Below are 27,765 nucleotides of genomic sequence, written 5' to 3'. Positions count from 1 at the left end.
AGGCTGGATGGCCATCTGCCAGCGGTGATTTGAATGCAATATTCCTGCTTCTTGGCAGAATGGGGTTGGACTGGATGATGGCCCAGGAGGTCTCTTCCAACTCTAGGATTCTAGGATTCTATGTTGAACTGTGAAAGGAAGCTAATTTTGTTTCAAACATCAAAGACAAAATCTTCAATCACCAAGAGGTTTTATTCAAGAAAGTCGACCAGAAGTGTCATGAACTTCTTGCAAACCGAAACAAACAGCGGTGTGTATTACATGGTAGATTTACACAGATAAGCCTTGGCCATAGTGCAAAAACCTTTTTCAAGTTCCTTAAATCCTGAAAGACAAAAGAGGAAGAGAGTCAGAAGTCTGTCATTTCTGTTCCTTGAAGCCAGAACCCTTTCTGTTTTCTCTGGTCCTTTCTGAGGGAAAAAGAGGGCCCAAACTATCCTTGGATAATGTATTGTCGAAGGCTTTCATGGCCGGAATCACTGGGTTGTTGTAGGTTTTTCTGGGCTATATGGCCATGTTCTAGTGGCATTCTCTCCTGACGTTTTGCCTGCATCTATGGCAAGCATCCTCAGAGGGAGTGAGGTCTGTTGGAAGTAGAATCATAGAATCATAGAATCAAAGAGTTGGAAGAGACCTCCTGGGCCATCCAGTCCAACCCCATTCTGCCAAGAAGCAGGAATATTGCATTCAAATCACCCCTAACAGATGGCCATCCAGCCTCTGCTTAAAAGCTTCCAAAGAAGGAGCCTCCACCACACTCCGGGGCAGAGAGTTCCACTGCTGAACGGCTCTCACAGTCAGGAAGTTCTTCCTCATGTTCAGATGGAATCTGAAAATGGGTTCATATATATGGGTTCATATATCTGAGGAATGACTAGGTTGGGACAAAGGACTTCTGTCTGCTGGATCCTGAAGGTATCCTTGGATAGCTTCCCACCCAGCCCTATGCTTGTGCTATAGGACACTTAAGCCAATGAAATAATTTCTTTTCCCTTTTTCTGTGAATCCCAACCCACGATGGACCACCACCAGCACACCTCCCTCATTTCTCATTATATATGGGTGTGTGTATATATGTATGTGTATGTGTGAACATATATATGAACATATGCAGACCGGTGGCACAACGGGTTAAACCGCTGAGCTGCTGAACTTGCTGACTGAAAAGTTTATTCTCTATCCTATCCTTTATTGTTTCTTCCCTATCCTATCCTTATGTGCATCTAGAGAACAAGCCCTATGAGGAGCGGCTTAGGGAACTGGGCATGTTTAGCCTGAAGAAGAGAAGGCTGAGAGGAGATATGATAGCCATGTATAAATATGTGAGAGGAAGCCACAGGGAGGAGGAGGGAGCAAGCTTGTTTTCTGCTTCCTTGGAGACTAGGACGCAATGGAACAATGGCTTCAAACTACAAGAGAGGAGATTCCATCTGAACATGAGGAAGAACTTCCTGACTGTGAGAGCCGTTCAGCAGTGGAACTCTCTGCCCCGGAGTGTGGTGGAGGCTCCTTCTTTGGAAGCTTTTAAGCAGAGGCTGGATGGCCATCTGTCAGGGGTGATTTGAATGCAATATTCCTGCTTCTTGGCAGAATGGGGTTGGACTGGATGGCCCATGAGGTCTCTTCCAACTCTTGGATTCTATGATTCTATGATTCTATTATTATAAATTTGAAAGGGTCGTCGTACGGAGCCGCAAAACTCTAAAACCCCCCAATGAAACTTAACCAAAATTGCCATGCCCATAACACAACCCACTAGGTACAAACATATCTACTCAAAATGAAAAACAACACAACAATACACTCACAACACGGCAAAAGGAAAGAAAGAAAGAGGTAGAAAAGGAAGAAAGGGGAGAAAGGGGGAGAAAAAGGGGGAAGGAATAGGTAGGTGCCTCTCTATCATAATATTCCAGATATCTACCTCTACTTTGAAAAGATTTACTATAGGCCACAGCAACGCGTGGCAGGGCACAGCTAGTATATTTATATGTGTGTGTGTGTGTGTGTTAAAAATAATGCGACATGTCCCATTAAGAGCCACATCCACTGTTTTAGCGTGGTGAGATGTGTTCCACACTGGGCATGCATACTCAGCAGCAGAGTAACACAGCGCAAGGGCAGATGCCTTCACTGTGTCTGGTTGTGATCCCCAGGTTGTGCCAGTCAGCTTTCGTATATTGTTTCTAGCACCCATTTTTGCTTGATGTTCAGGCAGTGCTTCTTGTAGGTCAGGGCACGATCCAGAGTGACTCCCAGGTATTTGGGTGCGCTGCAATGCTCCAGTGGGATTCCTTCACACTGGATTCCTTCACAGATTCAGCCACAGACCCCTGCCTTAGCGCTACCAGATGCAAGAGAGTACTTTAAGGTATGTGACAACAACAAAGTTTGAGGAAAAGATTGGGACAAAAGGTTTCTTTCTCTTCTGGTTTCTTCCTATTTCCTCCTTCCCACTCCTACAACGTGGGACCCCAAGAAAGCAAGAGTGCACCTCTCTGCCACCTCGCCCCAGTGTGAAGGAATCCCACTGGAGCATTGCAGCGCACCCAAATACCTGGGAGTCACTCTGGACCGTGCCCTGACCTACAAGAAGCACTGCCTGAACATCAAGCAAAAAGTGGGCGCTAGAAACAATATACGAAAGCTGACTGGCACAACCTGGGGATCACAACCAGACACAGTGAAGACATCTGCCCTTGCGCTGTGTTACTCTGCTGCTGAGTATGCATGCCCAGTGTGGAACACATCTCACCACGCTAAAACAGTGGATGTGGCTCTTAATGGGACATGCCGCATTATCACGGGGTGTCTGCGCCCTACACCACTCGAGAAATTGCACAGCTTAGCCGGTATTGCACCACCTGACGTCCGCCGGGAAGGAGCAGCCAATAGTGAAAGGACCAAGGCAGAGACATCTCCAGCTCATCCCTTGTTTGGGTATCAGCCAACACGTCAACGATTTAAATCAAGAAATAGTTTTCTAAGATCTACAGAGACACTCGCTGGAACACCTCAGCAAGCGAGAGTTCAAAAGTGGCAGGCTCAAACCCAGAACCTCAATCCATGGCTGATACCAAATGAGAGACTCCCCCCTGGGCACACAGAAGACTGGGCGACTTGGAAGGCGCTGAACAGACTGCGCTCTGGCACCACGAGATGCAGAGCCAACCTCAAGAAATGGGGCTACAAAGTGGAATCCTCAGCATGCGAGTGTGTAGAAGAGCAAACCACTGACCACCTGCTGCAATGCACCCTGAGCCCTGCCACATGATGCACCAGGGAGGACATTCTTGCAGCAACACCAGAGGCACTCCAAGGGGACAGATACTGGTCAAAGGACATTTAATCAACTACCAAACTCACACATTTTTTGTTTTTTATCTGTTTGTTTTGTTCTGTTAGAAATGTAATACAATGGTATGGTGGCTGATAACACGATAAATAACTTCGCCCCACAGTACTCATGGATCAGAATCATTCCTCACCACTTCTGCTGGAAATGTAGGCGCAGTGTCCGTACGTTTGCTGTGTCCATGGACTCCACGCTCTGAAGTTGAACGGGTTGGAATCGCTCCATTGCCAGCGGTTGGTCTGCAAGAAGCAAGCAAAGGAAAACAGTTTGGAGAGGATAAATGGCAGCACCACGCCTGAAAGCAAAGTTGTGCCTGGCTTGTGTATTGAGCACAAAGTTATGAAGGCAGCTTCGACATTTTCAGCTCAGCTTTCCCCTGACCTGATTGGGAAATTGCCCCCCTGCCTTCTTCATACGAGGGTTGAATGAAAAGTAATGCCTCCATCCTGGTAACTCCTCAACAGATGGAAGTAATGGTATGCGGCAGGTACTGGCTTGTTCAGTAGACTCTCCTCTACAGTTCCAATTTGGCAGGAAGCCTTAGCATTGAATGGTTGTGTTGTTAAAGTGTGAAGTATGGAACCCCGCACAGACGGTCGGTGTATGCGACTTAAGTAACGTGCAGTCATGGAATTCAGTTCTTGTGGGTTTTTTCGGGCTATATGGCCATGTTCTAGAGGCATTTCTCCTGACGTTTCGCCTGCATCTATGGCAGGCTTCCTCAGAGGTCTGAGGAAGCCTGCCATAGATGCAGGCGAAACGTCAGGAGAAATGCCTCTAGAACATGGCCATATAGCCCGAAAAAACCCACAAGAACTGAGTGATTCCGGCCATGAAAGCCTTCGACAATACATAGTCATGGAATTCTTGACATTCGAAGATGTCACTTCAACATCTTTAAACTTGCTCGTCCAACGATGCAGAGTACTCGCATCAACACACTCACCATAAACAGCTTGCATTCTCTGATGAATCTCCTTTGGGGTGACACCTTCTGTTGTCAAGAATTCAATGACCGCACGTTGCTTAAGTTGCATTGACCGACCGTCTGTGCAGGGTGACCCACACGTTATTGTGAAATGTCGATTATGCTTGAAATTTCCCTCTGAGTAATATGACAATTGTCCTGAATCAATCTATCAACCTTTTGCTTAGGAAACTCGGTGGTTGCTGTCATAGGACGTCTAACTCTTAAACAAAGAGTTGGACGTCCTGTGACAGCAACCACCGAGTTTCCGATGTTCCCACCTCAACATCTTTAAACTTACTCGCCCAACGAGGCACAGTATTCACATCAACACAATCCCCATAAACAGCTTGCATTCTCTGATGAATCTCCTTTGGGGTGACACCTTCTGCTGTCAAGAATTCAATGACCGCACATTGCTTAAGTCACATTGACCGACTGTCTATGCAGGGTGACCCACACGTTATTGTGAAATGTCGATTATGCTTGAAATTTCCCTCTGAGTAATATGACAATCGTCCTGAATCAATCTATCAACCTTTTGCTTATGAAACTCGGTGGTTGCTGTCATAGGACGTCCAACTCTTAAACAAAGAGTTGGACGTCCTGTGACAGCAACCACAGAGTTTCCGATGTTCCCACCTCAACATCTTTAAACTTATTCGCCCAACGAGGCACAGTATTCACATCAACACAATCTCCATAAACAGCTTGCATTCTTGGATGACTCTCCTTTGGGGTGACACCTTCTGCTGTCAAGAATTCAATGACTGCACGTTGCTTAAGTCACATTGACCGACCATCTGCGCAGGGTTGCATACTTCTCACTTTAACAACACAACCGTTCAATGCACAACCCCTCTATTCTGCTTTGGTTAGACCACACCTGGAATATTGTGTCCAATTCTGGGCACTACAATTCAAGAGAGATGTTGACAAGCTGGAATGTGTCCAGAGGAGGGCGACTAAAATGATCAAGGGTCTGGAGAACAAGCCCTATGAGGAGCGGCTTAGGGAGCTGGGCATGTTTAGCCTGAAGAAGAGGAGGCTGAGAGGAGATATGATAGCCATGTATAAATATGTGAGAGGAAGCCACAGGGAGGAGGGAGCAAGCTTGTTTTTTGCTTCCCTGGAGACTAGGACGCAAGGGAACAATGGCTTCAAACTACAAGAGAGGAGATTCCATCTGAACATGAGGAAGAACTTCCTGACTGTGAGAGCCGTTCAGCAGTGGAACTCTCTGCCCCGGAGTGTGGTGGAGGCTCCTTCTTTGGAAGCTTTTAAGCAGAGGCTGGATGGCCATCTGTCAGGGGTGATTTGAATGCAATATTCCTGCTTCTTGAGAGAATGGGGTTGGACTGGATGATGGCCCAGGAGGTCTCTTCCAACTCTTTGATTCTAAGGCTTCCTGCCAAAATGAATCTCATTTCAGGTGACACCTTCTGATATCAAGAATTCAATGACTGCACATTGCTTAAGTCTCATTGACTGACCATCTGTGCAGGGTTCCATACTTTGCACTTTAACAACACAACCATTCAACGCTAAGGCTTCCCGCCAACATGGAACTGTAGAGGAAAGTCTACTGAACAAGCCAGTACCTGCCACATACCAGTTCTGCCATCTGTTGAGGAGTTACCAAGGTGGAGGCATTACTTTTCATTCAATCCTCAAAGAAGGATAACGAGAAACACACAACTCTGGAGTAGAGATGGACAAAAATCCTTGGGACCAATTTTGACCCCTGGGAACAGGCCAAAGGTTAATAACCTTCCTAGAATACGATGTTTCTGGATTTGTCATTCAAAGACACATAGAATCATCGAATCAAAGAGTTGGAAGAGACCTCATGGGCCATCCAGTCCAACCCCATTCTGCCAAGAAGCAGGAATATTGCATTCAAATCACCCCTGACAGATGGCCATCCAGCCTCTGCTTAAACGCTTCCAAAGAAGGAGCCTCCACCACACTCCGGGGCAGAGAGTTCCACTGCTGAACGGCTCTCACAGTCAGGAAGTTCTTCCTAATGTTCAGATGGAATCTCCTCTCTTGTAGTTTGAAGCCATTGTTCCATTGCGTCCTAGTCTCCAATGAAGCAGAAAACAAGCTTGCTCCCTCCTCCTCCCTGTGGCTTCCTCTCACATATTTATACATGGCTATCATGTCTCCTCTCAGCCTTCTCTTCTTCAGGCTAAACATGCCCAGTTCCCTAAGCCGCTCCTCATAGGGCTTGTTCTCCAGACCCTTGATCATTTTAGTCGCCCTCCTCTGGACACATTCCAGCTTGTCAATATCTCTCTTGAATTGTGGTGCCCAGAATTGGACACAATATTCCAGATGTGGTCTAACCAAAGCGGAATAGAGCATGGGGAGCATGACTTCCCTAGATCTAGACACTACACTCCTATTGATGCAGGCCAAAATCCCATTGGCTTTTTTTGCCACCACATCACATTGTTGGCTCATGTTTAACTTGTTGTCCACGAGGACTCCAAGATCTTTTTCACACGTACTGCTCTCGAGCCAGGCATTGTCCCCCATTCTGTCTCTTTGCATTTCATTTTTTCTGCCAAAGTGGAGTATCTTGCATTTGTCCCTGTTGAACTTCATTTTGTTAGTTTTGGCCCATCATCTCTCTAATCTGTCAAGATCGTTTTGAATCCTGCTCCTGTCCTCTGGACTATTGGCTCTCCCTCCCAATTTGGTGTCGTCTGCAAACTTGATGATCCTGCCTTCTAGCCCTTCATCTAAGTCATTAATAAAGATGTTGAACAGGACCGGGCCCAGGACGGAACCCTGCGGCACTCCACTTGTCACTTCTTTCCAAGATGAAGAGGAAGCATTAGTGAGCACTCTCTGTGTTCGTCCACTTAACCAATTCCAGATCCACCTCACCGTAGTTGTGCCTAGCCCACCTTGGACTAGTTTCCTTGCCAGAAGGTCATGGGGGACCTTGTCGAAGAAGGCCTTCCTGAAATCCAGGTACGCTACATCCACGGCATTCCCCGCATCTACCCAGCTTGTAGCTCTATCGAAGAAAGAGATCAGATTAGTCTGGCATGACTTGTTTTTGATAAATCCATGTTGACTATTAGCGATGACTGCATTTGTTTCTAAGTGTTTGCAGACCGCTTCCTTAACAATCTTTTCCAGAATCTTGCCCGGTATCGATGTGACATTGGTCATTGTTTGGGTCGTCCTTCTTTCCCTTCTTGAAGATTGGGACCACATTGGCCCTCCTCCAATCTGCTGGAACTTCTCCCGTTCTCCAAGAACTCTCAAAGATGTTTGCCAATGGTTCCGAAATGACTTCCGCTCGTTCCTTCAATACTCTGGGGTGTAGTTGATCTGGCCCTGGAAGGGGACTTGAACTCATTAAGAGCGGCCAGGTATTCCTGGACGACTTCTTTCCCAATTTGGGGTTGGATGTCCTCCAATCCCTCATCCACTCCATCTTGCTGAGGTTGAAGACTCTCCAGCTTGTCAATATCTCTCTTGAATTGTGGTGCCCAGATTTGGACACAATATTCCAGGTGTGGTCTAACCAAAGCGGAATAGAGCATGGGGAGCATGGCTTCCCTAGATCTAGACACTAGGCTCCTCTTGATGCAGGCCAAAATCCCATTGGCTTTTTTTGCCGCCACATCACATTGGCTCACGTTTTACTTGTTGTCCACGAGGACTCCAAGATCTTTTTCACACGTACTGAAATATCTATCTATGAAAGGTTTGTCTCAGGCATAAAATGGCCCTGGATGGTCCAAAATATGGTGGAAAATGTCCTCCTCTCACCAAGAGTTTATTTGGACTCTTCTAGTTCTATGATTCTGTGATTCAATAAAACCCAGAACTCACTTGACGGGGGTCTTGCAGTCCCACCCAAAGCTCCTTGACATCCGGGTAGCCGTGTCTGATCATCCCCGCTATCATGGCAACCTCCGACTGACCAAGGATGGAGGCCAGATGGCCACCAAGGCCTCTGGACTGACAGTCCACCTGGAGAAGAGAAAACAAGGTGTGATTAGCTTTACCTTGACCTGTTTTGCTTTCACTTTCCCCCCTTTCTCTAACCTTCCTAATGGTTCTCAAGCTTCCTAATGCAGCGACCCCTTAGTAAAGGTCCTCACGTTGTGGTGACCCCCAACCATAACGTTATTTTCGTTGCTACTTCTTTAATTTTGCTATTGTTATGAATCGCAATGTAAATATCTGATATGCAGGATGTATTTTCATTCACTGGACCAAATTTGGCACAAATACCCGATACGCCCAAATTTGAATACTGGTGGGATTGGGCAGGGGGATTGATTTTGTCATTTGGGAATGTTGGAGTTGCTGGGATTTACAGTTCCCCTAAAATCAAAGAGCCTTTTGAACTCCACCAATGATGGAATGGGATCAAACTTGGCACACAGAATTCCCATGGCCAAGAGAAATACTGGGAAAGTCTGGTGGACACTGACCTTGAGTTTTTGGAGCTGTAGTTCACCTATATCCAGAGAACACTGTGGATTCAAACAGTGATGGATCTGGATCAAACTTGGCACAGATAATCAATACGCCGAAATGTGAACACTGGTAGAGTTTGGAGAAAATAGACCTTGCCATTTGGAAGTTGTTGTTGTTGGGATTCATAGTTCACCCACAATGAAATAGCATTTTGAACCCCACCAATGATAGAATTGGGCCAAACTTCCCACACAGAACACCCATGACAAAGAGAAAATACTTATTTTCTGATGGTCTTTGGTGACCCCTCTGACACCCCCCTCGCGACCCCCACAGGGGTCGCGACCCCCAGGTTGAGAAACACTGATCTACCAGGAGGAGAAAATGTGTTGGTGCAGAAAACAGACAGTAAATATTTATTGTTGTTATTCATTCGTTCAGTCGTCTCCGACTCTTCGTGACCTCATGGACCAGCCCACGCCAGAGCTCCCTGTCGGCCATCACCACCCCCAGCTCCTTCAAGGTCAGTCCAGTCACTTCATTTATTATTTATTTAAAAGTTTTATACACCGACCTTCTCACCTCTCTTGAGGGACTCAGACCTGTTTCCAACCACAATATCACATACAGTCAATAAAACATCATAATTCATATTACAATAAAACATTAAAACAGCAATTACATTCAATAACTACAATGGTCAGTCGTCACACTAAAATCATTGTTCATCATCCTTCATCCATATCTCAGGGTGTTGGCTCACTCGTCGAATGCCTGTCTCCATAACCACGTCTTTACCTGTTTCCTGAATGTCAGGATAGACGGGGCGGTTCTGATCTCCAGTGGGAGAGAGTTCCAGAGTCGAGGGGCCACCACCGAGAAGGCCCTGTCCCTCGTCCCCACCAGACGCGCTTGCGAGGCCGGTGGGACCGAGAGCAGGGACTCTCCAGATGATCTTAAAAATCTTGATGGTTCATAGGGGAGAATACGTTCAGAGAGGTAAACAGGGCCGGAGTCGTTTAGGGCTTTATAGGTTAACACCAGCACTTTGAATTCTGCTCGGAAGCTAATTGGTAGCCAGTGGAGCTGGCGTAACAGCGGAGTGGTGTGCTCCCTGGACTCAGCACCCATTAGTAGTCTGGCTGCCGAGCGTTGGACTAGCTGCAGCTTCCGGGCAGTCTTCAGAGGCAACCCCACGTAGAGAGCGTTGCAGTAGTCTAAACGGGATGTAACCAGAGCGTGGCCCACCGTGGCCAAGTCAGACTTCCCAAGGTACGGGCGCAGCTGGCGCACAAGTTTTAATTCTGCAAAAGCTTCCCTGACCACCGCCGAGACCTGGGGTTCCAGGCTCAGCGATGCATCTAGGACAGTGTTTCTCAACCTGGGGGTCGGGACCCCTAGAGGGGTCGCGAGGGAGTGTTGGAGGGGTCACCAAAGACCATCAGGATACACAGTATTTTCTGCTCGTCATGGGGGTTCTGTGTGGGAAGTCTGGCCCAATTTTATCGTTGGTGGGCTTCAGAATGCTCTTTGGTAGTAGGTGAACTATAAATCCCAGCAACTATCCCAGCAATTGGGTTGTTGCTGTTGTGTAATATTGTATACTGTGCTCTTTTGTTTTGAATTGTATATTGTTGACTGATTTTATCCTGTTGTAAACCGCGTTGAGTCGCCGGTTAGGCTGAGAAATGGCGGTAACACAAGTAAAGTAAATAAAATAAATAAATAACTACAACTCCCAAATGTCAAGGTCTATTTTCCCTGAACTTCACCAGTGTTCACATTTAGGCATATTGGTGCCAAGTTTGATCCAGATCCATCATTGTTTGAGTCCACAGTGCTCTCTGGATGTAGGCAAACTATTGAAGAACTACAACTCCCAAGCTCAAGGCCAATGCTCACCTACCCCTTTCATTTTTTGCTAATCATGGGCATTCTATGTGCCAAGTTTGGGTCAATTCCATCATTGGTGGAGTTCAGAATGCTCTTTGATTGTAGGTGAACTATAAATCCCAGCAACTACAACTCCCAAATGACAAAATCAATCCTCTCATCCCAACTCCACCAGTATTCAAATTTGGGCATATTGGGTATTTTTGCCAAATTTGGTCCAGTGAATGAGAATACATCCTACATATCAGATACTTACATAACGATTCATAACAGTAGCAAAATTACAGTTATGAAGTAGCAATGAAAATAATTTACTAGCTGGGGGTCACTACAACATGAGGAATTGTATTAAGGGGTCGCGGCATTAGGAACATTGAGAACCACTGATCTAGGAGAACTCCCAAACTGCAAAAAAACACATTTGAGATGATTTTGCAGATTCTGTGGACTGATAAAAATCACTCATAAATGTATCCTAGAACAAATCAGTTCTGAACTCTCCCTGGAAGCCAAGATAACCAAACAGAGGCTGTTGCACTTTGGCTGTATCAAAACAAGACTGGACTCAATAGAAGAGGCAATAATGCTCCACCTCAGCTGGTCTTCTAAACTGTTTTAATGATAACTATTCAAAGTTAATGCCACTGTTGTTTCACCTTATTGTACAATGTTGATTATTGTTGTTGTTTTTATATTTTAGTTTTTTGACTGTATAGGCATTGAATGTTTGCCTGGTATTATGTTGGAAGCCGTTCTAAGTCTCCTCGGGGAGATAGAGTGGCATAAAGATTATTATTATTATTATTATTATTATTATTATTATTATTATGTTTTACTGACACAAAAGCACAGTATGTCACAGCAAACGAGATCTATATGCTGGATTTCGTATCACAAAATCACAAGTCGAACACTTCCCAAGCGTCTAGGACTGTTTGATGTATTATTATTATTATTATTATTATTATTATTATTATTATTGCTGGTACAGCTGTACCAGGAGCTCCAATTTTATTTGCTTTGTATTGAGTGTTTGCTTGCAGTCCAGGATTTCTGCAGAGGTTCTGCAGAAAGGTGGCTTCCTTTGGTTGCAGTCGTAGGGCAAGTCACCTGTCCATCATCGTTAAGTTTTGGTCCCGCCTCTTGCTCAGGGCAATTGGGAAGGGAAGGGAGCCATTTTTACTTAGTCTCAGCAAGGAAAGCTAATGTACAGGACGTGTGCAAGCTTCTCCTGTACAAAAGCGTCAACCCTTAAGACTTTCCGGGGGGAAACAGTCTTAAGAGCATCCAAGACTTTCCGGGGGAAAACAGTCTTAAGAGTCTCCAAAGATTTCCAGGGAAACAGCCCTAAAGACCAAAGAACTCCAGCTGGAGAAAATCTAAGCCTTTACTGGTAGGTCCACTCGGCGTTTGAGAAGTAGTTCAACCCGGTAGCAGAGCCCACATCAGTAAGCCTGAGAGAAGTTAAAAAGGGGACTTTCCTTTAAAGTAAAGAAGAAGTTATAGAAGACAGTTGCCTGTCCTTCGTGGGCAAGTTTAGGAAGCTCCCAGTTGCATAAAAGCCTGGAATCATTTCCTTATCTTTACTGAAGACAAGAGAAGTTTCTGTTTGATTGTTCATTAATAAAGAACTTTGTTATACTTCACAAGCCATCTAAAGACCATTTGTGGTGGAAAACCTCTGAGAACTTCTCCTTGGGCCCCCTGCCTTCCCGCTGGGCAAAGGTTGCACGTCCTGTTCTAAAGGAAATTCTTTACATGCCCAGAGTGTGACAGAACATTATTATTATTATTATTATTATTATTATTATTATTATTGGGAAAGTGGATGGAGGAAGGAAAAGAAGAAGACCCCATGGAAAGACTACTATAAGGAAGTCACAGCTGTCCTGAGTCTGAAAGACTGTAAGGACCAGAAAATCTGGAAGGCTCTTATTCAGATAGTTGCTAAAAGTCAGTGTCAATATGTTGACCATTACCTACTGTTTCAAAAAGGTTATGGGGTTCCACCATGAAGCCAGAATAAACCCCATAGCCATGGCCAAGAACCAAACACGACTTACTTCTGCATCTGACCATGTCTCAGATGTTTGAATGACTCCGTAGCAAACATCCTTGTAGATCTTCCATTCCTTTGGGCAATCTCCTGCTTCAGTACCTGCCAAGGAAAGAGGGAAGAGAAGCTATGGTTTCATAGAATCCTAAAATGGATGGGGACCTCTAGAAATAATCTAGTCCAGCCAATGATGATTCCACTCTAAGTATCCCTTCTCTTCAGAAAGCTCCATCAATCCTTGGAGATCTAGCTGGAAGGCCTTGAGATGCCTTCAGGTATTCTTTCTTGCTGCTGCTTCCTCACTGCAGACTTTTCAAGAGTGGTGAAGCAAAGATAAAATAAAGAATTCAAGGAGAAAATGGAAGTGTCTTTCTACACATAAGGCTTTCTGTGAATACGTATGATGGAAATTAGGGGTGTGCAAAGCTTCAGAGCCCTGCTTCGTAATTTAGAGATTCGTATGAATTGTGAATATGAATCTTTAAATTACTAATCCCTCCAAAGCATTTAGGAATCAAAACATAGGCCATCAGATTTTTTGAAGATTTGTTGTCTCAGAGGTGTTTCTTTTTTCAGTATAACATACTCCATCACCCGTAATTATCTGGGGTGAGAATGGAGGGGGCTGATGATTGTCAAAGGTACCTGCATGCTGTTTTTTTCCTTGTCAGCCAATCATAGAATGATAGAATAGGAGGAGACCTCCTGGGCCATCCCCATTCTACCAAGAAGCAGGAAAATTGCATTCAAAGCACCCTCAACAGATGACCATCTAGTCTCTGATTAAAAGCCTCCAAAGAAGGAGGCTCCACCACACTCCGGGGCAGTGAGTTCCACTGCTGAACAGCTCTCACAGTCAGGAAGTTCTTCCTCATGTTCAGATGGAATCTCCTCTCTTGTAGTTTGAAGCCATTGTTCCATTGCGTCCTAGTCTCCAAGGAAGCAGAAAACAAGCTTGCTCCCTCCTCCTCCCTGTGGCTTCCTCTCACATATTTATACATGGCCCTCATCATGTCTCCTCTCAGCCTTCTCTTCTTCAGGCTAAACATGCCCAGCTCTTTAAGCCACTCCTTATAGGGCTTGTTCTCAGTAGTATAGTATTCAAAAGACTGCTTTTCCCAGAATTTTCCTTGTGCCAGAAGAAAGGTGCTTTAAGTCTCTCTTTTATTAAAAAAAATTTTTAGTTCATTGATATGAAAATGATTTAAGTTAATCATATGTGCTTAAATTGAAAAAAATTCCTAAAAATCAATGGATAGATTGATTGGACTGAAACTTGGCAGGCTTGCTGTCCTGCTCATGTTGTCTCACTGCACTGCAATTTGAGTGAATACCTCCTGGAGGTTTGTTAAAAATACTTTAAACAATTCACAAAAATCAGTAGATAAATAAATCTTTTTGAACCTTTGCAGAATTGATGACCTGCATATGTTGTCATCTGGGTAGATGCGGGGAATGCCGTGGATGTAGCGTACCTGGATTTCAGTAAGGCCTTCGACAAGGTCCCCCATGACCTTCTGGCAAGGAAACTAGACCAATGTGGGCTAGGCAAAACTACGGTGAGGTGGATCTGGAATTGGTTAAATAGACGAACTCAGAGGGTGCTCATTAATGCTTCCTCTTCATCCTGGAAAGAAGTGACGAGCGGAGTGCCATCTACAGGGTTCTGTCCTGGGCCCGGTCCTGTTCAACATCTTTATTAATGACTTAGATTAAGGGCTAGAAGGCAGGATCATCAAGTTGGCAGACGACACCAAATTGGGAGGGAGAGCCAAGACTCCAGAGGACAGGAGCAGGATTCAAAGGGATCTTGACAGATTAGAGAGATGATGGGCCAAAACTCACACAAGGAAGTTCAACAGTGACAAATGCAAGATACTCCACTTTGGCAGGAAAAAACGAAATGCAAAGAGACAGAATGGGGGACGATGCCTGGCTCGAGAGCAGGATGTGTTCCACTGTTGAATGGCTCTCACAGTCAGGAAGTTCTTACTCATGTTCATATGTTTCCCTATCTAACGGTGTGGTGTTTAAAGTCAGAGGGCTTTTCCTGTCCTAGAGTGCAACAGACCCCTTTGAATGTTAACAAACTAAAGCGAGTGCCATCTGAATTGCCAAATTTCAGCCATTTTGCACACCTCTAATGAACTGGATATTGCCCCCCCCCCCTTTTTTTGGCTTTTCTGATTTTAAGAACCAAAGGTTGTTAATGAAAGGGATTTACTATCTTCACCATCTCAGCAACCCATCTGGGAAATTTTAGATCTTGGAGTATTTCAGATTTTGGAATTCCAGATAAGGGACACCCAGTTTGTATTACAATACGTAGTAAGTGTTTTGGCCCTCATTTCTTTTTGTGCAGTTATTAGTTGGGAAATGAACAATCCCAGTTTTGGATCTCCAAGCATCGCTTTGATGACTTCCTGTAAGATGGAAGAACATCTCAAGATTTTAGCAGAAGAGACTCACCTTGCAGGAAGAAGAAGATAGTAACCGAAAAGCAAAGGAAGACAGTTCCCATCTCTACACCTTTGGAGTCTGAAAAAAAGAAGGGAAATGGTTAAGAGAGCCTTGTATGCTCCTGATCCTACTCACAACCTTTCCAAATCCCCTTGTATGATTGTAGCCATCTTTCCTCTCTGCAGCTATTGTTCTACATCTGCAAGTTTCTCTGGGCATTTCTATTGTCTTCTGGTGCAATTCTATGGTCAACTTCCATAAAGTCATGTTGGAGAAACTAGAGCAGCATTTTTCAACCTGGGAGTCGGGACCTCTGATGGGGTCGCAAGGGGGTGTCAGAGGCATCACCAAAGACCATCAGAAAACACAGTATTTTCTATTGGTCGTGGGGGTTCTGTGTGGGAAGTTTGGCCCAATTCTATCCTTGATGGGGTTCAGAATGCTCTTGGATTATAGGTGAATTATAAATCCCAGCAACTACAACTCCCAAATGTCAAGGTTTATTTTCCCCAAACTCCACCAGTGTTTACATTTGGGCATATTGAATATTTGTGCCAAGTTCAGTCCAGATCTATCATTGTTTGAGTCTGGATGTAGGTGAACTACAAGTCCAAAACTCAAGGTCCATGCCCACCAAACCCTTCCAGTATTTTCTGTTGGTTTCATATGCCTAATTTGGTTCATTTCCATCATTGGTAGAGTTCAGAGTGCTCTTTGATTGTAGGTGAACTGTAAATCCCAGCAACCACAACTCCCAAATCTCAAGGTCTGTGTTCCTCAAGCTCCACCACTGTTCAAATTTGGGCATATTGAGTATTCATGCCAAGTTTGGTCCAGATCCAACATTGTTTGATTCCACAGTGCTCTCTGGATGTAGGTGAACTACAACTCCCAAATTCAAGGTCAATGCCCACCAAACCCTTCTAGTATTTTCTGTTGGTTTTGAATGCCAAATTTGGTTCATTTCCATCACTGGTGGAGTTTAGAATAAGTGAACTATAAATCCCAGCAATTACAACTCCTAAATCACCCCCTGCCCCAGTACTAAAATTTGGGTGTACTGGGTATTTGTGCTAAATTTGGTCCAGTGAATGGAAATACATCCATCCTGCCTATCAGATATGCATTATGATTCAAAACAGTAGCAAAATTACAGTTATGAAGTGGCAACAAAAATTATTTTATGGTTGGGGGTCACCACAACATGAGGAACTGTATTAAGGGGTCGCGGCATTTGGAAGCTTGAGAAACACTGGTTTAGAGCAACATAGAGCAGAGCACTCCTGGAAGATCTTCAATGAAGATTGGCCTCAGATTAACTGCCCAGAGTAGAGGAAGCCTTCAACACCTCAAAGAAATGAATCATTGCAATGCTCTTACCTCCCTGGACGTCTGGATGTTGCTGGTGCTTCTTAAAAATATAGCAATGTTTGTTTTGTCATTACAGGACACTAAATCTTCCTGGCTATTTATAAAGTAGCTGGTGATGGGAAATACATTCAATGTATTAACTCATCTGAAAAGTATATGAAGTCCATTTCAGTTGGAACATCCTAGCTGTGAGTAATGACCGAGGAACCAGGAGATTTCAATGAGTCCTAGAATAATGGCTTTTAGTAAAAGCTTATTTATGCTATGTTCTTGGAAGATATGGTTCAATGACATGGTGCATGGTTTGCATCTAGATAATCCTGAATTCATTTCAACGTGTTGAAAGAGCATTATCAGGGAGCCAACTCTACAGATGGGCTCACTCCACAAAATCTGTTTCCTTCATGGAATTGATTTGTGGACCATTTCCTTCAAGAAACCTCCCTGGCTTGCATCAGATGTCACTGTATTGGGACCTGGCAATGCTTTCTGAAAGTTCTGAGAGTACCTTGGACCGCGAGAAGATCCAACCAGTCCATACTTCAGGAAATAAAGCCCGACTGCTCATTGGAGGGAAGGATAGTAGAGGCCAAGATGAAGTCCTTTGGCCACATCATGAGAAGAAAGGAAAGCCTAGAGAAGACAATGATGCTGGGGAAAATGGAAGGAAAAAGGAAGAGGGGCCGACCAAGGACAAGATGGGTGGGTGGCATCCTTGACGTGACTGGATTGACCTTGAAGGAGCTGGGGGTGGTGACGGTCAACAGGGAGCTCTGGCATGGGCTGGTCCATGAGGTCACAAAGAGTCGGAGATGACTGAACGAATGAACAACAACAATAATGCTTTCTCCTCCATAAGAAATGCATTTGGATTCTTTTATGATTCTCAAATGGATCGTTGAGCAGAATCTGTACTCGGAGCTGGATCATTACTTCCCAGTCATGGAAGAGGACATTTCCTCACACAGAGTGAAATGAGGTTCCTGGTTGGAGTCATGTTCCTTACCTATGGCTTTATTGACCATTAAACACTCACACATGTCATGCTCATGCTTATTCAAGTTCAGAAATGGCCTTCTCTTGTTGCTGTATTTCTCCATGTGCCAGATATAATAAACTCAGATGGGAATTATATGGGGTCATCTGGTTCAAATAAAAAAATACATAGTAAAGCATCTTTGTATAAAATACATATTAAACTACACATGCTGGTGAACAAACATCACTACAAAGGACCATGATCCAGGAAAAGGACAAAGTGAGCTGCCAGAGATAATAAATTGCAGAGATCTTGGCTGAGATATTTTGGTTTCTTATGTGTGCCTTGCAGAAAGTGTTGCGTGTTGTTCTCTAACGCATAACAACACTTTTCTGATCCAAATGCAAATGTAGAAGCATGCCACTGCATGAGGATACATTAGGTATCAAGACATTTCCCACAATGCAGAAGCAGCACTGAGTCTCTCAATATCACCATTCATTTGCAAGATTGCAGAACATTTGCTGTGTAACACCGCAGTTGCAGTCAGTCCTGTATAGCCCAGAGTTGCAGGGTTACTGAAGAGAGAAAGTGCAGACCACTTCCTTAACAATCTTTTCCAGAATCTTGCCTGGTATCGACGTGAGGCTACGTCCGGTCAGCCTCACATCAATACCAGGCAAGATTCTGGAAAAGATTGTTAAGGAAGTGGTCTGCAAACACTTAGAAACAAATGCGGTCATCGCTAATAGTCAACATGGATTTATCAAAAACAAGTCATGCAAGACTAATCTGATCTCTTTTTTCGATAGAGTTACAAGCTGGGTAGATGCGGGGAATGCCATGGATGTAGCGTACCTGGATTTCAGGAAGGCCTTCTTTGACAAGGTCCCCCATGACCTTCTGGCAAGGAAACTAGCCCAATGTGGGCGAGGCAAAACTACGGTGAGGTGGATCTGGAATTGGTTAAATGGACGAACCCAGAGGGTGATTTTCCCCAAGGCTTCCTCCTCTTCATCCGGGAAAGAAGTGACGAGCGGAATGCCATCCGCAGGGTTCCGTCCTGGGCCCGGTCCTGCTCAGGAACTTCATTCATGAGATGAAGGGCTAGAAGGCATGATCATCAAGTTTACACCAAATTGGGAGGGAGAGCCAAAACTCCAGAGGACAGGAGCAGGATTCAAAACGATCTTGACAGATTAGAGAGATGATTGGCCAAAACTAACAAAATGAAGTTCAAGAGGGACAAATGCAAGATACTCCACTTTGGCAGGAAAAACGAAATGCAAAGATATAGAATGGGGGACAATGCCTGGCTCAAGAACAGTACGTGTGAAAAAGATCTTGGAGTCCTCATGGACAAGTTAAACATGAGCCGAGGAATGTGATGTGGCGGCAAAAAAAGCCAATGGGATTTTGGCCTGCATCAAGAGGAGCCTAGTGTCTAGATCTAAGGAAGTAATGCTCCTCATGCTCTATTCCGCTTTGGTTAGACCACGTTACCTGGAATATTGTGTCCAATTCTGGGCACCACAATTCAAGAGAGATATTGACAAGCTGGAATGTGTCCAGAGGAGGGCAACTCAAACAAGCCCTATAAGGAGCGGCTTAAGGAGCTGGGCATGTTTAGCCTGAAGAAGAGAAGGCTGAGAGGAGATATGATAGCCATGTATAAATATGTGAGAGGAAGCCACAGGGAGGAGGAGGGAGCAAGCTTCCTTTCTGCTTCCCTGGAGAGTAGGACGCAGAACAATGGCTTCAAACTACAAGAGAGGAGATTCCACCTGAACAAGAGGAAGAACTTCCTGACTGTCAGAGCTGTTCAGCAGTGGAACTCTCTGCCCCGGAGTGTGGTGGAGGCTCCTTCTTTGGAAGCTTTTAAGCAGAGGCTGGATGGCCATCTGTCAGGGGTGCTTTGAATGCAATATTCCTGCTTCTTGGCAGAATGGGGTTGGACTGGATGGCCCATGAGGTCTCTTACAACTCTTTGATTTTAGGATTCTATGAACTCAATTCTATAGCATTGAGTTGCAGCAATAAGAATGAAATGGACAGACACCTGGCTTGGAAACAGTCCATGCAAAAGGGACCTAGGAGTAGAGGTGTGCAAAATTCTGGATGTCATTTCAGATTTTGGAAAATTTCTGGGACTTGGAGATATGAACCCTCAAAATGTGAGGCGGAAAGAACCCTCTGAAACATTTACGAATCAAAAAACAAGCCTCTGAATCAAAACTTTAGGAGACATTTGTAAAATTTGTTGATTCTGAACTTTTTTTCAATGTAACACATTGCTCTGTTGCCTTGGAGTGGAAGAGAGCAGGGGAGGGAGACGGGACTGATTGATGTCATTGACAAGGGCAGCTGCATACTGTTTTTTCCTTGTCAGCCAATCACACTGCTTTCTGCAAAGCTGGTCTGTATATAGTCTTGCACAGCTCCTCCGTTTTTTGTGGTGGTGTAGCATTTGTAAGACGGGTGGCTGTCTGGAGGCAGCAGCTCACCTGCTGTTTTATGGTGATGGATATCGGGGCAAATGTATTACGGGCGGTGGGGGAATCTGGCTTCCAATGCATGTGCAGTCTGATGCACAAGCTCTGAAGCCAAACTAGACTTTAGGGGGGTCAACTCCAAGGAGAGATGACCCTTAGTTCCCACCAAAGAGGGAACGCTACCTTGGCAAGCCTTCAGAGAAGCCTGATTCCAGCAATTTTATTTAATATTAATAATTGAAATGAGACTCTTGCCAAAGCGAAGAAGGGGCACCGAGGTGTTTATTAGCGATTCAGCTGAGATCGGATGCAAGTGGGAATAGTTCCACTACAAGCATGCAGGAGCACAGTGATGCAGGCATATTTATACAATTTTTGAAAACCCAGAGTTCAAACTTCCCGCCCCGGCTCCTCTGACATTCCCCGCTGTGATTGGGCAGCAGGGCGAGCAGCTGGGGAGGAGCCTCCCACCCCCTGGGCTCCTGGACCAATCAGGGAGCTTCAGGGGTGTGCTGGATCCAAGGGGGAGGGCTCCTGTCGCCCGCCGGCCAGCGAATCAGAAGAGGGGAGGCGGGACGACAGAACACAAAGAGAGTTCATGAATGGGTCAATGGAAACTGGCCATGTGCTCAGCGAAACAAAGGAAAAATGTCTCCAGCTGATGCAGCTTATTGTCCTTTGAGTGGTGCAAATCACCATATATGAGGAAGTCCGGTTGTTTTCCAGGCTGGCAAACAGGGCGTTTGTGGAGATGAGACTGATACAATTGTGTTGTCGTGAAGGTGCAATTGAGTAAATCAAGGGGAGGGCAAAAGGGAACTCTTTGTCCTCCTGGTAGGAAAATGATATTTCTGCTAAAGGGCAAGCTGAAATGCCTGGGCGGTCCTCCGAGGGGCAAAACAGCTGGCCGGATCTATTATCCATGCAAAGGGAAATGATTGATAAACATTCTGAATGATTTGCAGCTCAATAGCTCTTTTCTGGTGGGATTTCTTCATGGGTTTGAGGGGAAACAAAGGCCAGGAGGAGGGAAAGGGGTTCTGGCCATGAAAGGGTCAGAAATATAATTTTTATACATATAAAAAACCCAAAAGGATAGAATTTTATAAAGGTAATCCATGCAGGGGACAGAAAGGAGTTCATAGTAAATGGCAAATCCGTAAGAATCAAATGATAAATCCACAAAAGTATCGTCCCTAGGTTCATAAGAGACTTTCAGGAAGGTTCCCAGGAGCCCTGAGCTCCTGCTGGCCCAATGCTGCCCTTGTCCTTAGAGAACTATAAGTCACTATCCCTTATTTGGGGGGGGGGGGGTGCTCAACATCAGCTCCACCTCACTGTCTAGGGCTAGGGCTGCCTTCCTCTACAGATTCCTTCTCAAGTGGCGTCAGGTGGATGGGTCAACTGATCGAGCAGTGCCACAAGATCACGGGCCACTTCCATTGCAGCTTCAAGTCTGGAAGACTGCTGCAGGACAGACAGCCTGTGGAGGGGGTCATGCAACACAAGCTCTTGCAAGACATCCTCTCCTGCTAGAACTCCACCTCCAAGATGCTACAATGGCAGAAGATAATCTACGGCCTAGCCCTGGAACTGGAGGCTTCATGTCGAAGCAGTATTTGGGAAGACCTGAGCTCTCCGCCAACCAGTGTGCCGAGGTTCAGCTTGGCTGGAGATGTCACCCCTCACCAGACCATGCTGGACCCTGCGGTGGAACATGGAGCAGATTGAGTCTGTCTGTCACAATTTGAGAATTATTAGATTGCGTCTTTTCTAGGAATATTCTGCTGATGTCGTCCCAAAGTTGTAAATGTTGCACTCCAGGTCCAGAAGAAGCCCTCTGACTTAAAACACACCACACAAAGAGTGAAGAAAAAAATCTTCTTTATTGAAGCTTAGTAAACATCCAGAAGAAATAAATGCTTGTAAGAAAATCAGAAGGTTCCAAAAAGTATTTGTCCATAAACAGTAATATCCCAAAGCAATGTCTACACAAGAAATACAGGCCATCCAAGACAGCATTAAATCCAGACAGGAATCAAGCAAGAAGCAAAGACAACCCAAAAGGCTAAAAAAAAACTCCACAGAAACAAGATCCCTTGAACAAGACTTCCATGGCACATGAACTTGATTTCCAAACGATGGCTGATCTAACAGGTTTCCCCTTGAGGCAAACCTTATATCCCAAAACTCAGAAATTGGTTTCGCTTTCCCCCACATTTACCCCTTATCAGACAAAGTCTTTTAGAGCGACGTAAACACCAAGTTTGCTGTCGATCCTGGCTAATCTCCAGCCACCTATTCTTCAGCTCACTCTATCTGGCTGCTCATTAAAATTCCCAGGGGTCAGATTGTTTCCCAAACCCAAATCTTGAGAGCTTACAGAGAGAGGGAGTGAACCATCATTGCTAGGCCCAGCAGGGATATTCTCATGAGAAACTGCCCTTTGCACTGGGGCCTCTCTGTCATTGTCTGTATGAAAATCATTGACCAAACCATCTCCATCTTGTACCTCAGCCTCGGCACCATCATTTCCCACATCAGGAACCTGAAACACAAACACAGGCTGATTCCAACAGTAAATTAATGACAGACGTCTTCCCTCCTGGATCCATCTCAGTTTCCTGGCCAGATGTTGATACTTCTTGATTGATGTTGATCTTATGTTGACTTCTTGACATTGTAAACATTTATCTTATGACTGTCCCAGTTCTTATCAGAGTTTACTTTTCAGTTCTCAGTAGCAACTTTTAATTACAGTCCAGCAAGCAGGTAGCTAGTCATCATAGGTCTTAATATTTTATTGGTGTTTCCAAAATTATTAGCTCCATCCATACATCTTCCATACTTTCATTCATACCCACACATTATTTCAAAGCCACATTCGTGATACTTATTGAACCTTTAAATGTTACGTTAATCCATTTTCAGTGGGACAGATTGCATTAGGCACAGAGAAAGAAGTAGACTCACAGATCTAGTACTGGTTTTATAATAGCTATATTGATTATGTTAGATAGAGAATGCATTGTTAGACAGAACTGCATTGGCAGTAGCCCTATTGTTGAACCCTGCCACCTGTAACGGGGTCCCTGGCCCTTCAACAGCTCGCTGTGAGGCATTTGTGTGGTTCTTCACAGATAAAGTCGCTCTGATTCACTCCGACCTGGATGTCACAGTATGGCGGTCTCTGAAGATATAGCGAGAGCACCTGCTTGTCCGGTTTTAATGGATTCCTTTCAATTTGTGCAACCCGAGGACGTTGACAAGATTCTTGGAGAGGCGAGGGTGACCACGTGCATCCTGGACCCCTACCCATCCTGGCTGATAAAGGAAGCCAGAGGAGGTTTGGCACAGTGGGTCAAAGTGGTGGTGAATGCCTCCCTTTGGGAGGGCAAAATTCCAGCCAGCTTAAAACAAGCTGTGATAAAGCCACTGTTAAAAAACAATCATGGGACCCCACTGATTTGAACAACTTTCGGCCAGTTTCCAATCTCTCCTTTCTGGGCAAAGTCCTGGAACATGTGGTTGCCTCGCAGCTCCAGGGGTTCTTGGATGAAACTGATTATCTGGATCCATTGCAGTTGGGTTTCAGACCGGGACATGGAACTGAGACAGCCGTGGTTGTCTTAGTGGATGATCTCCGCAGAAAGCTCGACAGGGGGAGTGTGTCCCTATTGGTTCTCCTGGACCTCTCAGTGGCTTTCTATACCGTAGATCACGGTATCCTTCTGGGGCGCCTCGCAGGAATGGGACTTGGAGGTAATGTTCTGCAGTGGCTCCAGTCCTTCCTCGAGGGTCGAGGTGTTGCTGGGGGGACTCCTGCTCGGCCCCACAGCCATTGTCCATGGCTCAGTATTATCCCCCATGTTGAATATCTACATGAAGACACTGGGTGAGATCATCCGGAGTTTTGGAGTTCGATGCCTGTGCGAAATAAACCTGTGCGAAATGCAGTTCTAATAGACATGTGGTCACACACCTGCAAAATGATTAAGTGGGTAGTGACATGTTAGCTAAGGGGCATGCTGAAAAGGCTGAATTGTAACCATGTGACATTCATGACAAAAGGTTGCAGCGCTCATTTGTACCTGGCTGATGAGGGGCCAGCAGTGGATATAAAAGAAGGCAGGAAATGCTTGTTCTTTCTCTTGCCATGTGTGAAGATCCCTTACCTTGCCAGCCGGGGGTGGCAGGGCCTAGGAAGAGACAGGCTAGGTAGTTTCAGCTTAGAAGGCCTGGCAGGGAGCTGCAGGAGCCATCTTAGTTTAGGGAAGACTCCAGTTCAGAGAGGGGGAGTGGCCTAGGCCTGAGCCAGCCCAGCAACAGCCAGGATTGGTTTGGAAAAGGGGGGCGGAGTTAGCCAGTTGGAGGGAAAGAGAGAAGCTTATTTTGACAGTTCAGTTCAGTTCTGGGTGATGTTAGAGTAGGATTAGAGTTTTAGGAGTCTCTGTTAGGAAATAGGCAGCTTGCCTGTAGTTTGCACAGCAAAGTAGGCTGTGGCAGACTGGTTACAGCTATTTTAGAGCAGAAAATAGCTGGGTTTCGAAATAGGAATTGTAACAAAGAAAAGAACCATTCTCTCAAGCAACCGATACGCTTTTAAGAACAAAAACACTTTAATTGTAACAGCCAAGCCTCTGAACCTGCATTCACTTTATTCTGTAACTTGTATTCAATAAACCTTTCTTGTTATTTTTAAAATTGAAGCCTGAGTCAAGTGCCATTTGTGGTTTGAGTTTATTTTCCTTTTTGAATCAACCTCTCCTGTTTCCCCTCAAAGAAGCCCTTGGTAATAGACAGTATTTGGTGGTCCTAGAAGTGTTTTAAACAGCCTTTTAACATTCTAAATAGCTAGAGGGTTCGTGATTCTTCAGTTTATGGTGGCAGCGAAGGTTTTAATAAAGAGACATTCCCTCAAACGCTATAAGAGCCAAAGTGGTGTGAATTCCTTATTAAAGGAGGGACAGTTTGGGATCTGTTTGCCCCCTGTCTAGTCTTACTGTTTGGCCATAAGGAATCATAGAATCATAGAATCAAAGAGTTGGAAGAGACCTCATGGGCCATCCAGTCCAACCCCCTGCCAAGAAGCAGGAATATTGCATTCAAATCACCCCTGACAGATGGACATCCAGCCTCTGCTTAAAAGCTTCCAAAGAAGGAGCCTCCACCACACTCTGGGGCAGAGAGTTCCACTGCTGAACGGCTCTCACAGTCAGGAAGTTCTTCCTAATGTTCAGATGGAATCTCCTCTCTTGTAGTTTGAAGCCATTGTTCCATCGCGTCCTAGTCTCCAGGGAAGCAGAAAACAAGCTTGCTCCCTCCTCCCTGTGGCTTCCTCTCACATATTTATACATGGCTATCATGTCTCCTCTCAGCCTTCTCTTCTTCAGGCTAAACATGCCCAGTTCCCTAAGCCGCTCCTCATAGGGCTTGTTCTCCAGACCCTTGATCATTTTAGTCGCCCTCCTCTGGACACATTCCAGCTTGTCAATATCTCCCTTGAATTGTGGTGCCCAGAATTGGACACAATATTCCAGATGTGGTCTAACCAAAACAGAATAGAGGGGTAGCATTACTTCCTTAGATCTAGACACTAGGCTCCTCTTGATGCAGGCCAAAATCCCATTGGCTTTTTTTGCCGCCACATCACATTCCTGGCTCATGTTTAACTTGTTGTCCACGAGGACTCCAAGATCTTTTTCACACGTACTGCTCTCGAGCCAGGCATTGTCCCCCATTCTGTTTCTTTGCATTTCATTTTCTCTTGCCATGCATCTATTCCCTATGTACTTCTTGACTGTATCTGTTGCCTGTATATCTGTATCTGTATCAGACTGTATCTGTATATCGCTGTAGATGCCACTGACTGATCAGGGATCCTGATCTCTGTGTGTATATTTGCAACCTATAGAGCAAGCTGTCAAGATTAAAAGCCTCTTAAGTTTGGATGAAAACTGAATCCGGGAGTTTTTCTAAACAGTGAACAACAGAAGGCCAGATGGTGCAATTACACTCTGTGGATAAGTTAAGCACTCTGCTGTGTGTTCATTTTTGCTTGCTTCTGAGGCACTCAGTCCAGTGTGCAGCATATCCAAGGATGGCGTGATTGGGAAAACTATAAATCACACACCTCTCCCTCCTTGGCAGATTAGAGAAGAGACAAAGGGAAAACATCCACTCAGCATTCATACTCCACATGCATTCAGCCCAAGAGGAAAGTGTCTCTTTGTGTAGCAAATTTTCCTTTTGTAGTTTTTATTCATTGATTGACTTGTTGTCCAACTAAAATATGTTGACACTGCCAATGGGATTTTGGCCTAGATCCAGGGAAGTCATGCTCCCTATGCTCTATTCCGCTTTGGTTAGACCACACCTGGAATATTGTGTCCAATTCTGGGCACCACAATTGAAGAGAGCTGTTGACAAGCTGGAATGTGTCCAGAGGAGGGCGACTCAAATGATCAAGGGTCTGGAGAACAAGCCCTATGAGGAGCGGCTGAAAGAGCTGGGCATGTTTAGCCTGAAGAAGAGAAGGCTGAGAGGGGATATGATAGCCATGTATAAATATGTGAGAGGAAGCCACAGGGAGGAGGGAGCAGATCACGGGTCTGGAGAACAAGCCCTATGAGGAGCGGCTTAAGGAGCTGGGTATGTTTAGCCTGAAGAAGAGAAGGCTCAGAAGAGACATGATAGCCATGTATAAATATGTGAGAGGAAGTCATAGGGAGGAGGAGGGAGCAAGCTTGTTTCCTGCTGCCATCGAGATTAGGACACAATGGAGCAGTGGCTTCAAACTAGAGCAGTGGTTCTCAACCTGGGGTCCCCAGATGTTTTTGGCCTACAACTCCCAGAAATCCCAGCCAGTTTACCAGCTGTTAGGATTTCTGGGAGTTGAAGGCCAAAAACATCTGGGGACCCCAGGGTGAGAACCACTGAACTAGAGGAAAGGAGATTCCATCTGAACATGAGGAAGAACTTCCTGACTGTGAGAGCTGTTCAGCAGTGGAACTCTCTGCCCCGGAGTGTGGTGGAAGATCCTTTTTGGAGACTTTGAAGCAGAGGCTGGATGGCCATCTGTCAGGGGTGCTTTGAATGTGATTTTCCTGCTTCTTGGCAGAATGGGGTTGGACTGGATGGCTCACCAGGTCTCTTCCAATTCTAGGATTCGAAGTCTCCATCTTCTCAGCTTCTTGCTGCTCCATGACATTCCTGGCTCATGTTCCCTTTCCTCCCCATGAGGACTCCAAGAATTTTTCCACATGTCCTGTCAAGCCAGGTATGGTCCCTCATTCTGTCCCTTTGTGTTTTATTGATTTCTGCCTAAGTCAGTGGTTCTCAACCTGGGGTCTCCAGATGTTTTGGCCTTCAACTCCCAGAAATCCTAACATCTGGTAAACTGGCTGGGATTCTGGGAGTTGTAGGCAAAAACACCTGGGGACCCACAGGTTGAGAACCACTGGCCTAAGTGGAGTCTTGCATTTGTCTCTATTGAACTTCATTGTGTTAGTTTTGGCCAATCATCTCTCTAGTTTGTGAAGATGGTTTTGAATTCCACTCCTGTCTTCTGGAATATTGGCTCTCCCTCCCAATGTGGTGTTGAACTTCATTGTGTTAGTTTTGTCCAATCCTCTCTTTAATCGGTTAAGATCGTTTTAAATTCTACTCCTGTCTTCTGGAGTATTGACTATGTTACAGTAAGTCGTAGCACAGTGGTTCTCAACCTTCCTAATGCAGCGACCC

The 27,765-nt window shown here is 45.2% G+C and overlaps 1 protein-coding gene across 1 annotated transcript; it reads right to left on the bottom strand.

Moving 5' to 3' along the window:
* Positions 1-173: 173 nt before the first annotated feature.
* Positions 174-23,864, bottom strand: LOC137097144 (regenerating islet-derived protein 4-like). The gene is made up of 6 exons (XM_067468526.1): positions 23,735-23,864; positions 15,190-15,258; positions 12,728-12,822; positions 8,178-8,318; positions 3,489-3,594; positions 174-325 (listed from the first exon to the last, which is right to left on the bottom strand). The coding sequence occupies exons 1-6, from the start codon at positions 23,862-23,864 to the stop codon at positions 258-260; spliced, it is 609 nt and encodes a 202-aa protein (XP_067324627.1). The 3' UTR covers positions 174-257.
* Between the last annotated feature and the right edge of the window lie 3,901 nt (positions 23,865-27,765).

The sequence above is a fragment of the Anolis sagrei genome, chromosome 5, assembly GCF_037176765.1.
Source record: "Anolis sagrei isolate rAnoSag1 chromosome 5, rAnoSag1.mat, whole genome shotgun sequence".
Lineage (NCBI taxonomy): Eukaryota > Metazoa > Chordata > Lepidosauria > Squamata > Dactyloidae > Anolis > Anolis sagrei.
The sequence above is the reverse complement of the archived record's forward strand: the minus strand, read 5'-3'. Positions and strand labels throughout refer to the sequence as shown.